Genomic DNA, 14,588 nt, shown 5'->3' with positions numbered 1-14,588 from the left:
CGATTGATAACCTGCAGAATGAATACGTTTAAAAATGTAGCGTTGCTTATTGTGGTATTACATTTTAGAATTGACTGCTATGCGATGAACAGTCTAGATTCATACTGTGTCTAACAAGACATTTAAGAATGTTACCCACTATAAATAACAACTGTTCTCCCTGGAGCAGCTGTAAAAAAAGCAAAGCCGGACGACATTGTCTAAAACCAGTGTGCCTTAAAAAAGGAATAAGCCATTTTTTCCTAAGTTCATGATAAAATTTGCAGAAAAGAATGGTATGCAAGGTGGATTGAGGGGAAGTATCATCACAAGGACAAGGCGTAAGCTCTTTGGCCCAATTATTTCTAATAGGAAATGCAACCATTTTGTGGAAAAAGTTCATCCTAAACCTTACCAGAAGATAACGCTCATAGCTCATGGTGTTGTAGGTAAGGTACGGCTGTATGGTGGGTGTCGATTGTATCATCAGGCTGTGAATAACAGAAGGTTTAGTGACCTCGCTCATCAGTCTTAAGTCCTCAAGATGAGCGAGACATTTCTTTTTTAACACCTTCCTTGATACCTGAGCCCCACTCTCTTCAATGTCTACGTTTCATCTCTGGCGGACATTGGGAGAAAGTGGGGCATCGGCATATGTTCCTATGCCGACGACACACAGCTGATGGTGAAAATGAATGAGGGCTCAGAGACAGCAAAAGAAAAGCTACACGGCTGTCTCTCCGAAATGGCAGACTGGATGCGCAACCATTGCTTAAAGCTAAATGCCGGCAAATCAGAGATACTTCTGTTTGGAGGAGCTAAACTCACATGGAACGCCACATGGTGGCCACCCTCACTGGGATCAGCTCCCACCCCAAAACAGCATGCCAGGAATCTTGGCATCATTATGGACGATGTCGTGTCCATGAAGGACCACATCCGTTCACTTTGGGGCAAAGGATTCGCAATACTTAAACTCCTGGCAAAACATTTTTCCTGGATACCCTTGGACTGCCGACGTACTGTCACTCAAGCCCTCTTAGTCAGCCGCCTGGATTATGGCAATGCCCTGTTCGAAGGGATGAACGAACAACTGTTCTCCCGCCTACAGGTCCTCCAGAACCAGGCAGCCAAATTGGTATGTAACAAAGGTAGGCGAGACTCGGCATCCGCATGCCTCAAAAGACTTCACTGGCTACCAATGCGTCAGAGGGCCACCTTCAAACTACTCTGTCATGCACACAGAGCCCTTCATAAAACGGGCCCCATCATTCTCCAAGAGAAAATTGAGTTCTACATCCCCAACAGGAACCTAAGATCAAACCACCTGGCGCTGGCTAAATCTAAGCGTATCTACAAGGCACGGACTGGCGGTCGCGCCTTCTCATACCTGGCTGCCAAAAGATGGAATGAGTTACCCGTAGACCTCAGACACACCACAAATTACCTTCAATTCCGCCAAAAATTAAAAACTCACCTTTTCCCTAAGAACTAACTCCCCAATTCAGTCCTCAGCAGTTTCCTTTTGATTTACAGCGCTGTGATGTCCCATGGGACGAGTGTCGCGCTTTACAAAAACCATAAATAAATAAATAAAATACCTCAGGAATTGAGAAGGGATTGTGATAATATTGGCCGCATCCCAAATCATTAAAAAACCTTGCAATATACCGCAACCACCTTGAGTTACTAACGTTATCCATGGTTAGGCAATCGGAAAGAATGGATTGAGTAAAGGTTGCTTTATCCGAAGACCAAATCCTACGCCATAATAACAAAGGTTCCATTTTGGCTAAGTCCATCTCGTACGCGAGACCCAACTCAGTGTGACAAGCAAAAGTACCCGTACTACCAGGTACTGCGAGAAGGAACCTCAAAAAAGTGTTTTCTACCCTCTGAATGCTGTCCGTAGCCACAAACCCCCAAAGACCAGCCCCATACAAGGCCACAGATAGGCATTTAGCTTTATAGATCATAATGATTTCAGGGGGAGCTCTCTTTCCCAGCTTCCTGGCAAAATTAACCAAAGCTGCTGTGGTTCTTAAGAAAAGCAGTTTGCGTGTTTCCACAGCTGGTTTCCAGGAGAGTTTATGATCTATTGTTATGCCCAAATAGGAGTATTTATATGTAGTCGCTATTTTTTCCTTGTTAAGGTCGATACCCCTCATTTTATTTTTATGACCTGAACCTGCCCTCATGACAAGGGTTTTACTGATGTTTATTTTCAGCTCCAGACCTGCCATAAATGTGGAGTATTTATCCAGATTCTTTTTAAGTTCAAGTGGGGTTCGAGCTAATATGACGGTGTCATCAGCATAAAGGAGTGCGGGAATTGGACGATTATTTACCATTGGGAGGTCCTGACACCCCTTCAACATCTCTGTTTCCAGCCCGTTCGTATATAATGTGAAGAGAAAGGGTGCCAGGACACACCCTTGCCTCACCCCTTTTTCTACTGGGAACTCCGCCGTCAGCTCCCCCCCACCCCATAGCGGACTTTTGCTGTGGCATTTGAGTAAAGTTCTCTCAGAAACTTTACTTCATTCGATGGTGCCCCCATGTCCATTAGTAATGACCAAAGTTTGGAGTGAGAGACACAATCGAATGCGGATGATAAATCCACATAGACCATGTACAGGTCACCTCCTTTGATGGAAACATACTTATCAATCAGGAGTGAAAGGTTTAAGGCCTGTCAATGGTCCCCAAGCCCTGGCGAAACCTGTACTGAAGGTCTGAAATGATTCTGCCATCGTCCGCCCAATCTTGCAATAGTTCTAAAATGACTCGACCAGCCACCTTGCCAAGGGAGTCTAAGAGAGAGATTGGGTGATAGCAGGTAACCGACCCCCGATCCCCTTTTTTGAAAATGGGAACCAGCACGGACCTCGACCAAGATTCCAATAAACCAACATTACAAGTTGCGTTCAGGACTCTAGTTAGAAGCGGGGTCCAGAGGTCCATTTGGGCTATAAACAAGTCCATGGGAACACCATCTGGACCCAGTGCCTTCCCATTTTTACTGGCTTTCAGGGACTGTGCAATTTGCTTCATTGTGAATTGTAAATCAATAGGATAGGGGCCAACTGGATCATCCCAATGGATGGTATCCTTGGATTTTAGGTCCTGGTGGTTATTAGGCTCCGGACTGAGAGAGCATTTTTTAGAAAAATGAAGGACCCAATCCTTCTCCTCTATTGCTACCTCTAACTTTGGGTGATTGGTATTATCTGTTAAAAAGGGAGACTTGACCACTTGCCAGAAAGCAGCCGAATTTTTATAGGTGCAACTTTCGTGCAGTTGGTCCCATAGTTGTTTTTTAAATTATTTCTTCCTTATTTTCAGTGCAGAGTTATATAGCTTCCTTAAATTTGTTACCTCTTGTGGAATCTTAACCGGTTTCCTCAGAGCAGTTTTTAAATTGGAATAGGCAACCGTACAATCGTGGTTAAACCAACCCTTTTTCTGTTTGGATTTATGTTTTAATTCCACCCACAAAGCCTCATTAATCACTTTAATAATTATCTCAAAATTGGCAATTACATTTTGTGAGAGAAGAGAAGGCCCCTACTACCACTAACTTTGTTATTTCTATAGGGTCTACTTTCTCCCATTTCAACGCATATCCATTTAATCTATTTAACGCCATGTTGTTTTGTGCTAGAATGGAGCTAAAGCCACTCGATGGCTTGTGAGACAATGGCATAGAAATACTAATAGGACAATGATCACTTAGTGCAATTGCTTGTGTGGTAAACACTGCATCTGTTGTCCTTTCTCCATTTGAGAGTAAAATGTAGTCTATTACTGTTTGGTGTCCCCTCCCATGAAATGTAGGGGCAAGTGACAAGTCTACCTTGTTCAGGTTGTTTGCTAGAACTAAGTCCAGCTCAAACAGCGTTTCGTTGAGAAGTTTACCTAGGGTGGAATGCCTGAAATGTGTAATAAGATTTCCAAATTCATCTAGGATACCACAGATTTCATTTCTGCCAGAAAGGCATGGTCCCAGATTGAAATCCCCCCCCCCCCCCAGATAATTATCTCCTCCTTGATTGCCTTCCTTGTTTGAGTTAGCAATATGGAGCGGATCGAGGAACCCACGTTCAATGCCTCATCGTCACGCAGATTATTATAAAAATTAACTATAATGAAGCTATCCCTGCTATTAAGACGTAACCTAAGGATCTGAAAATTAGGATCTAGTTTTATGGGGACTACTTCCATTGTATTGAGGAGATTTGCAACATAGATTGCTAAACCTCTTTTTGCTCTGCCTGAGATGGATGGTTGGGCAGTTGAGAAATACGTTTTAAAACCCTCCATATGGATCGCATCACATGCCCAGGTCTCCTGTAGTGCTATAATTTCGAATTTAGGAATAAAAACCGTCCTTTCGTCATTAGTCACTTTGGAGCGTTACCCTGCCACATTCCAGAATAAAACTGTAATACACGTTTTTTTCACGACCCCTTTATGACCCTCATTATCTAGTGGCAGTCCAATACCAGATTTGAAATTTAAGTCCTGTTCAGAGATAAAAGCTAAGCAAGATTGATTCTGGCCCGTGGGCCTAGCCACGGGATCAATCACTATGCCCTGCGAATTAGTTTGATTTAGATGCGGGACATATGGGTTACCATTGGGTGGTGGTTCTATGGTCGTGGAGGACACCTTTTGTAAGCTGTCTACAGCAACGTTCGCTGTGCCTCCAGAATGGAGTCAATCGACTCCCTCCATGCCCGATAAGGCCGCATATCGGTTGTAAACGGGAATAGAACTATCAGCCCGCTGTTGGAAAGGGAACCTAGAACAGCCTTCCTGATTTTGAAATGGAGGCTAAAGCGGTCATTTTGAATTCGAGATGGAGACCCAGTGTGATTGCTCTGAAATTGAAACAGGGCCTATCGTTGGTTGCTGGAGCCACTAGTCCTCTAGGATAAAAATAGGTCAAGTCCTGTGTAGTCATTACGTCACTACCATTTTGGGGGAAACCAATTTGCAATATGTCTAACTGCTCTGACATCTCTAAAATTTATTATTACAATGTCACCTTTTATATCCTTTGTTCTTTGTCCCAACCAGGGAAGACGCCTGACATGTAGGATTTTGCCATTTATATGTGGTGGTAATGGGCGATTCTGTCTGAGACAAAATATGGTTTTATTTTTCAATTGGTAGTGAGCTTCTCTAAAACCCTCCTCTAAAGGTGGTACTCCAGTACGAACCACCACATACAGAACTGCTTCCGGAGGCAGTTCTACTATATGCCTCTTAGACGCAGTTACCCTCGCAAGATTTTCGTGACCATTTAGATTTGATTTTGGGAGATCTGGTTTAGCATTTCTTGAGGAATTAGATTTTCCACCTATTTGAGCCTCCTTGTCTTTGTTTTTGGTGTTTGACCCTGTTTTAGGGATTAATTCTGGCAGTTTTGTTTTAGCTAAGTTGGTAGTTTTTATCTCTTTTTGAGCGATGGTATTTGGGGCTAAGACAGAATTTGGATGCACTAGTGTGGACTTTAATAGGTCCTTAATAGGCCCTTTAATTTCCCCAATTGCTTGTTCCAAGTTATCCAGTTGCTGGGCTAGCCTCTCTGCTAATGGGGATATTAGTGATCTAATTAGCTGTTCCATACTGCCCACTAGATCAGTGGTGGACGAATCTTTTATTGGGACGTGTAGGGGGGTAACTACTACAGGTGTTAGGGGTGCATTAGGTGAGGAACTTTTTGAATTCCCAAAATTGGAATGGGTAATCTTGTTTTTCTGAGGACCATTCCCCCTCTTTCTCCTTTTTTTCGGGGGTGGGCCCTGGGCTTGAGGGGTTTTGAGAGTTTTCTTAGTTTTTTGGACAGATTTTGCTTTAGATTTAGCTTGTGGGAACGGAGTATCCAGGAGAACTTCAACCTCTGGAATCAAGTTACAAAAAGAGGCTGAGACATTTATGATCGAGTAATTAGTTTCGGCTAGATGAGGGGATCTATCCAACAAAAGTAGCGGGATACTGTCACTGAAAAATACCTCACAATCCTCCCTTTCACAATTTGTGCTCGGAACGGGTGGGATAGCTAGCTGTAGCGGGCCCAGAGACAAACGTTTGTTCTTAATAAGTTCCACTGAGCGTCGTCTCTCGGCCCGTCGCTCTGCAAGTGCAATTTCCCTATCAGTTTCTGTGGTGACCCTGATGACATAATTATCGAGTGTACCTCGATTGACTCCTCCAGCCAATAGGGACTTATCTTTGGGAAGAGACGACATCATACTAATCACTAGTCACTATGGGGACCTAATTCAAGCACACCAGAGCACTAGAAGTAGTCTAAAACAGCTCACCAAGTGTACATTTATGCCAAAGACAAAAGAAAATACTTTAAGTGAGTCTGCTTGCTCAATAGTTGAGGTAGAAATCCTTGTCGTATGTAGAACGTCTCTGGAAAAGGGGGGAGCCCAGCCCGGCCACCTTCGGACTCTGAGGGCCTAAGAGGGCCCGCCCTTTGCCCGTGCTTCGCCCAGCGCCGTCCGCGCGCGTTCCGCGGGGCAGAAGTGGCCGGCTGGAGATATCCGGTAGGGTGGGGGCGGGGCTGTGCGCGCTGGTGGTTGTTGGGACAGCGAGTCCCTCGCGCTGTTGTCCGCCTGCCGCTCTGCCTCTCACAGGGCTTCCAAGGTCCAGTTGCACTCTACACTTGCCACAACAGCGCTGCGTCTCCCGTGAAGCGGGAGGCGCGAGGTCAATTTCAAGCTGCTCGGTAGGTTGGGGCAGGGCTGTGCGCGCTGTTGGTTGTTGGGACAGCCTCTCACAGGGCTCCTAAGGTCCAGTTGTACTCTCCACTTGCCACAAGAGCGCTGCGTCTCCCGGGAGATAAGTCACTCTGTAGAATTCTTATTTATTGATCCAGAAAGGGACGTAATTATTTGTCCTCTTCCAATTGTCTGTTCCATAAGTAGCTGATTTTCAGTAAACCAGTCCTTACAGCATAACTCAAAACGACAGTCTTGGCGGAGTGGCGTCTAGACTAAAGTCGACAACCGGAGAATCAGAGCAAAAAGTGGGGGTAACCATAGTTAGCAGACCCTACTCTCCTACACTTTAAAGCAGCCTTTAGATTTGGTGACTAACAAATTACATACATTTCTGACAGTTTGCAAAGGCAGTGCAGGCAGGGTCAAGTGTTCATGCTGACACTTGCTGCAAATACTTTGTTTATACATCGGAGGGTAGCTTCCTCCGTCCCGCCTAGCACGCCCTGTTTAAACAAGGTTTACAAACAAGAGTATTTACATTACAGTTTAAACTTCGTGTGCGAAGTACAACCCAACACAAGAGCAGAGCATGGGGCACGATGGAGGCCTTTGTTTTCAACAAAATAATTTCAAAAAGGGGGTGGTGATGGACAGAGTATCTGAGTTAACCAGAACACTCCTACCCAGTCAACAGATCAGGGCTTGATCCATCACCGTTTTTTAGCTCACTGCACCATCCCAGTTCAGAACCTGGCTACATGCAAATTAGTCTGTCCCTGGCCCAGTGCATCATGGGAACAGGGCAGACCAAACTACCAAGCCAATTCTTTACTGGAAAGGAAACAAGCTTCTGGGGACCGGTTTCTGGCATTACAGCCGTCTTCGGCCCGGCTTGCTTGAATCCTGATGGTGCAGTGAGCAAGGGACTCACATCTGAGCATACCCTTCCACACTTGTGGTGGCCAAAATAATTTCAAAAAGGGGGGGTGGTGATGGACAGAGTATCTGAGTTAATCAGAACACTCCTACCCAGTCAACAGATCAGGGCTTGATCCATCACCGTTTTTTAGCTCACTGCACCATCCCAGTTCAGAACCTGGCTACATGCAAATTAGTCTGTCCCTGGCCCAGTGCATCATGGGAACAGGGCAGACCAAACTACCAAGCCAATTCTTTACTGGAAAGGAAACAAGCTTCCGGGGACAGGTTTCTGGCATTACAGCCGTCTTCGGCCCGGCTTGCTTGAATCCTGATGGTGCAGTGAGCAAGGGACTCACATCTGAGCATACCCTTCCACACTTGTGGTGGCCAAAATAATTTCAAAAAGGGGGTGGTGATGGACAGAGTATCTGAGTTAATCAGAACACTCCTACCCAGTCAACAGATCAGGGCTTGATCCATCACCGTTTTTTAGCTCACTGCACCATCCCAGTTCAGAACCTGGCTACATGCAAATTAGTCTGTCCCTGGCCCAGTGCATCATGGGAACAGGGCAGACCAAACTACCAAGCCAATTCTTTACTGGAAAGGAAACAAGCTTCCGGGGACCGGTTTCTGGCATTACAGCCGTCTTCGGCCCGGCTTGCTTGAATCCTGATGGTGCAGTGAGCAAGGGACTCACATCTGAGCATACCCTTCCACACTTGTGGTAGCCAAAATAATTTCAAAAGCGGGGTGGTGATGGACAGAGTATCTGAGTTAATCAGAACACTCCTACCCAGTCAACAGATCAGGGCTTGATCCATCACCGTTTTTTAGCTCACTGCACCATCCCAGTTCAGAACCTGGCTACATGCAAATTAGTCTGTCCCTGGCCCAGTGCATCATGGGAACAGGGCAGACCAAACTACCAAGCCAATTCTTTACTGGAAAGGAAACAAGCTTCCGGGGACCGGTTTCTGGCATTACAGCCGTCTTCGGCCCGGCTTGCTTGAATCCTGATGGTGCAGTGAGCAAGGGACTCACATCTGAGCATACCCTTCCAACAAGGCCCAGAGGACACAGTCCACTTCTCTTGGCAGTCACTCTCATCAGTGAAGCAGGTTCAGTGGCACTGGGGCCCAGGCAGGGGTGTAACACAGGCCTCTGTGGTGCGGGGGGGGCCCCTCAGCACAGTACCCTGGCTGCAGAGATCCTGATTGAGCCCGGAGGGGGCCCCTCCAAGTGCCTTGCAGGGAGGCCCCCTCAAGTTTCGTTACGCTAGTGGGCCCAGGAGTGTGAGGGATGGATTACTTCACAATTATGATTGCCTTACTTTATAAAAGAGTCATAGCGGCTCATTTTCTTTGTTAGCATTAGGGTTGCTGGTACCCTTGCTATAAAGTCATGGGGAACACGTAAAACTTCATTTTAGTCTGAAAGGGACACAGAATCGGTATCAAGATTGGAGTGATGGCCAGGCATGATGGGGAAGGGGTGAAAGAGGCAGCGAACACAGCCATACGTATCATTAGTGCAGGTGGTGCAGTTGCATTGGGTCCCTAGACTGTGAGGGGCTCAAAACACTCCAATTATGGGTAGTAGTGTTTTTGGGTCAATAATTTTCTGTTTTTGCGTTACATATTTGCTTTTTTATAAATCTCACAATTAGTGTGACCTAAATCAAATGCCTAAACCTTAATGAACCACACTAGCTAATGCCTACAGGGAGCTGTCCATGAGCCTGTATATATATATGTATATATATATATATATATATATATATATATACATGTATATATTACCTACTGGCGGTCGCCAGTAGGTAGTTATTGTTAGGATCGTTTTCCATAGGAAATCCGCAACATTCTATTGGGAATGACTTTGGCGTTGATGGACGGAATTTGCTGAATTTCTCAAAGAAGATGGCCCGCTCCGCTCCTTCCCTGAAAGTTTGGGGGGGATTTGTCAAGCGGGGGCCGAGATAAAAGGGGGGTCCCAAAACGTGTTTTCCCCATGTTAATTTCCATAGGGCGGTTGGACTCACTTTTAGCCCGAACGGCTGAATGGATTTCCACCAAACTTGGCAAAATTGCAGGGACTGGTAGCCCGATGTGCCTTTGCTATGTCTCAAGATATGTGCTCCAGTGGATTTTGAGTAATTTAGGTTCAAAAAAATATATATATCTATAAGCGCGCCCCGGGACGCGCACCGGGGAGCGCACCGGGAGCGCTACGCGAGTACGCGAGCGGAAAGCTGATTAGCTCTCGGGTGTCTGTCAACATTCCAAACAGTCCGGAGCGGCCGCCATCTTGTGTCTCGGTAGGATCGAGACACAAGAGGTGGCAAATCAAAGGTGGAAATGATTAAAAGGGGGCAGGGTAGACCCCCCCTGACCCCCTAGGTTTGATGTGGGGGCCATAAAAGGGCCCCGCGGGGCAAAAAAAAAAATTACTTTTTTTTTCGATTTGTGTGGGGGAGCGCCCGGTACGCGCACCGGGGAGCGTACCATGGGGAAAAAAAGAATGACAGATTTTTTTTAAAAATAAGCATTTTTTTATAAATTGGAGGTAGTTCTAAAAATAACTGTTTTTTTATTCTTTTTGTTGTTTTATATTTTTTTATTGTTTTTTTAACATTATTTACTTTTTTGGGCATTTATGAACAATTTTATATTTTTTTGTATTTTTTATGGGGACAAACAAAAAACAGGGAATTGCAAATGGCTCAACTGGAGCAAAAAAAAACAGGAAAAAATTAAGGTTTTTTGGGGCACTTGTGGTTGTCACCAGCACGGTTGATAAGTTTTATGCTTTGCTCACCATAGCTAATTGTCCCTCCACAAAATATGCAAACGATTTTAATTTCGGCAAACTTGGGTTGAATTCTTGGGATCATCTCCCTTGCCTCTGGACCCGATGGAGTGGGATTTTTACTTTGGGAGGTGCTGGGAGAAGATTGGGTAGGGTTTCTGGCCAGTTCCCTGACCGCTGCCCTAGCATAGTTGTTCGGATGCCGGATCATGGTGTTGTTGCCAAAAGAGTATTTTTTGTTAGGGTTCCCCCTTGAAAGTTGAGTGCCACAGATTAAACAAGTCACCTTTGGCGCATTAACTTTCTTCTGGTCCTTTGGGATGGGCAAAAAACTCCCAGATAATGTGCTCCTTTGGCTTATATGGGGTAGTTTGTTCAGGCAAGAACCTGCTCCTCTCCTCTTCCTCCTCCTCCTCCTCCTCTTCTTCATCTCCACCACTGTGGTGTTGTGGTGGTCCTTGTGGTGGTGCTGGTGGTGCAGATGCTCCTGCTGCTGCTGCTACTGTAGCCATTTTTCAGACAAATAGGTACAGAGAGGTCTTTCAACAGGACTTCCTCACTCAAAGTACAAAGTGAGAATGAGGAAAATAGGTGGGGCTTTCATTATTTTGAAAACAAAACTGTCCTGAACCAATGAAAGGTGTTATTTTCAGGTCACATGACTCGGGCCTTCTTCATTTGGAAACCAAAACTGTTCTGAACCAATGAAAAGTGTTATTTTCAGGTCATATGACCCGACGCGCTTACACTACGCGACCCCGGGCGCGCCCCGGGATGCTTACGTATCGCGTTCGTATGCGCGTGGGTGCTTCCGGGCGTGCTTACGCCGTGCGTATCACGCGGACGCGGCTACGCGATACGTTACGATGATGTTTTCGTTCGCGGCAATAGCGCTAACGGAACGCTCCCCAGTACGAGCCCTGGGGCGCGCCGCAAAATTGTGCTGACCGGTACGCGCCCCGGGAGCGCACCAGGGCAAAAAAAAAAAAAAAAATGAAGAATATACATATAAAAAATAGTATTACATAAATATACGATATAGGATTCATAAAAAAAATATATTATATTTGATAGCAAAATATATTTGGTACTAAAAAACCTATACATTTCACTGAAAAAACCATAGGTTTCACACCAGTTATAGTTAGCTGGAAATTTTACTTGCATAAAACCATTGAAATTCCCACGTTATAGTTAGTTGGACTCACTATAACTTGCGCGTGCAATGCACTGCTGATGACGTCACATATTACATCACTCATGACATCACTGATGACACCATCCAGTGAATGTGTGTCTTTCCGAAAAATAAATATGTGTTATATATGTATATGTAAAAGTTGATGGAAGAATAAATGTTTAAATAAGTGTTTACATGGATGTTTTTGTTTTTTTAAAGTGATTGGTTAACTGGCTTATTAAGTGCATCTTAGGCAATACATATATTAGTGAGTAATGTTTAAATATTTAAATATAAGAATTAGTGTTTCACTTTGTGTATAAGTGGCTGCATGGGTGGGTGAGTAGCTACATGTGTATGTATATGGGTTATTAGATGTTTGTTTTAATATCAGTATGAGTGTCTATATGGTTTGGTGGGGGTATTACTTAGCCCATAGATCCATGAGTGACTAACTCTCTGTTTGTATGTGTTTTGAAGACAGCATATGTGCAGGACTGTATGGGTGGATGAGTGTGTATATGTGTATGTTAATGAGTGAATGACTGTCTCACTAGTGTCTTTATCAGTAACTACATATGTTTTAATCTAGTATATGTGAATATTGATGTATATAAGTGAGTATATGTGAGAGTAAGAGATTGTAAGAGTTCCTGTTTAAATAAGTATGTGTTTCTATAAGTGATTGTTTAAGAGAATAAATATGTGTACATTTCCTTAGAAGTAAGGTGGTAGTGTGTGTATAGCTCTATATGCAAATAAATGGATGTTCAATAGTTTATTTGCATGTGTGAGTATGTGTGTGAGTAACTTTTGGATGACTGTCGGTGTGTAACAGGATGTATAGGTGTATCACTACATATGATGAGTGAGTATATGTATGAGTGACTATATAGAACTGTTGGTGAATGAGTGGATGTGTATATACATGGTGAAATTACTGAATTGGTTGTTGTAACTGGTATGGGTATGTCAATTTTTTTGCAAATTGTAGTTTCTATTTTTGAATATGTGTTTTTAAGGGTTACATTACAGTGAAAGGAGGTCTGTCACTCTGTCACAAGGATGGTGTCATCAGTGATGTCATGAGTGATGTCACTGACCATGTCATGAGTGATGTAATATGTGACGTCAGCAGTGCATTGCACGCGCAGGTTATAGTGAGTCCAACTAACTATAACGTGGGAATTTCAATGGTTTTATGCGAGTAAAATTTCCAGCTAACTATAACTGGTGTGAAACCTATGGTTTTTTCAGTGAATTTAATAGGTTTTTTAAATGCTAATTCCTAACTATAACTGGTGTGAAACCTATGGTTTTTTCAGTGAATATATATATATATATATATATATATATATATATATATATATATATATATATATATAATGTGTGTGTGTGCTTGTGTGTGTGTGTGTGTGTATATTTGCTTTCTAGTATATTATGAATCCGTATGTAGTAAACTGTGTGTGGTGTGTGACGACATGAGACCTCGCCAAATAGCAGTTATCTATAAGTGACACATAAATATTCAAAATAAATAGCAAAACGTTTATGTCTTGGAAATGAATGAAATAATGAACCCAATTTATGGAAAATGCAGGCCAAGTATAGAAAACAAAATCTATGTATACTGATCAGTCCAGTGAAATAACTGCTATGATGTTTTCATTGTTAACTCTTTTCGGAGAGCAGAAACTCCTCACGTTTGAAACCAAGTGGCTTGGGGGAGGCGGGCTTTGTGTATGTTTGTGTGTGTGAGCGTATGCGTTGGGTGTGTGTGTGCCTGCGTGTGTGTGTAACTACTTATTAGAATGTTAGTACTAGTTAAGCAATAAACTGTCCTCTTCATTTTTACAGGAAATTCTCTTGATGTTCATGTGAACAAGCCATTCTCTACCAAAGACCAGGACCATGATTCTAATGCAGTTAGCTGTGCTGGACTCTATAAGGGAGGTTGGTGGTACTACGACTGTCACCATGCCAATCTCAATGGACTGTACCTTGCTGGCACACACACCACCTACGCTGATGGTATTAACTGGAGCTCGGGAAATGGATACTACTATTCCTATAAATCATGTGAAATGAAGTTCCGGCCTGTATAGACCTTTCACAACATTTAGTTACACTGCTTAATCCCAATCCAATTCAGACGTTATTAACTGTGATTGTAACTATGTGCTTTTAGCAAAATAACTTTCTTTAAATGAGTCTTGTTAAGTTCTGATTCAATTTTTCTAAAACATAAATTACTTTTCCTGTAGAACAAATTAAGTGATCTGTAAATTTTCCAAATTGTACTGCAATATTGGATGATTTTTCTGGAGCACCGAGCGACTGTAACCTGAGTGAATTGCCTGAAAACGGAATGACTTCTCTGTGCCTTTAAATCACATTCCTCTAACCACGAACGGCTTAAATTTAACACGAGGTGCCATCCCATAACCAGTGTGCAGGTTTCTGGTAACACTTTGCCTCTATCTGTTAACACCATGTAAGTTATCTGTAACAATGAGTTATTAACTTGTATCACTGTGTGACATTTTGTTCAGTATATTTGAGTGATGGTAATATTGACAAACCTTTCATACGTCCCCCACGATTAAGAAACCAGCCTGTAACACTGAGCCTGTAAAGCCATAAAATACTGTGTGAGACTGACACGTATAACACTAGATTTCTTTCCTATAGCTTTTTTTAATGAATTTCCATACTATAACAAGAATCTTCCAAATAACATTGTGAGACTTACCTATTGTACAGAGTGAATACCATGCAGCAGTGAAAGTTGCTCGAGCAACAGCAACACTTTCAATACTGAGATGATTAAAAAGCCAGCGTTCGACCCACCCTGCAAACCTAGCCAATTTCCTGTCCCACATATTAGATTGCTGTATCGCTATGTTCCCAGGGCAATCTGTAACCATAACTTTCCAAAAGTGTTGAGACATACCCAG

At 43.5% G+C, this 14,588-nt stretch overlaps 1 protein-coding gene across 2 annotated transcripts in view; it reads left to right on the top strand.

Annotated features, from left to right (window-relative positions):
* Window positions 1–13,878, top strand: part of LOC144754337 (ficolin-2-like) — a 308,191-nt gene extending 294,313 nt beyond the window's left edge. For both annotated transcript variants that reach the window (XM_078642027.1, XM_078642026.1), the window contains one exon: window positions 13,489–13,878. In XM_078642027.1, coding sequence (XP_078498153.1) covers window positions 13,489–13,736 — 248 coding nt within the window. In that variant the 3' untranslated portion in view covers window positions 13,737–13,878. The remainder of the gene's footprint in view (window positions 1–13,488) is intronic.
* Window positions 13,879–14,588: the final 710 nt, after the last annotated feature.

Source organism: Lissotriton helveticus, chromosome 5_1, assembly GCF_964261635.1.
Source record: "Lissotriton helveticus chromosome 5_1, aLisHel1.1, whole genome shotgun sequence".
Classification (NCBI taxonomy): Eukaryota; Metazoa; Chordata; class Amphibia; order Caudata; family Salamandridae; genus Lissotriton; species Lissotriton helveticus.
The sequence above is the reverse complement of the archived record's forward strand: the minus strand, read 5'-3'. Positions and strand labels throughout refer to the sequence as shown.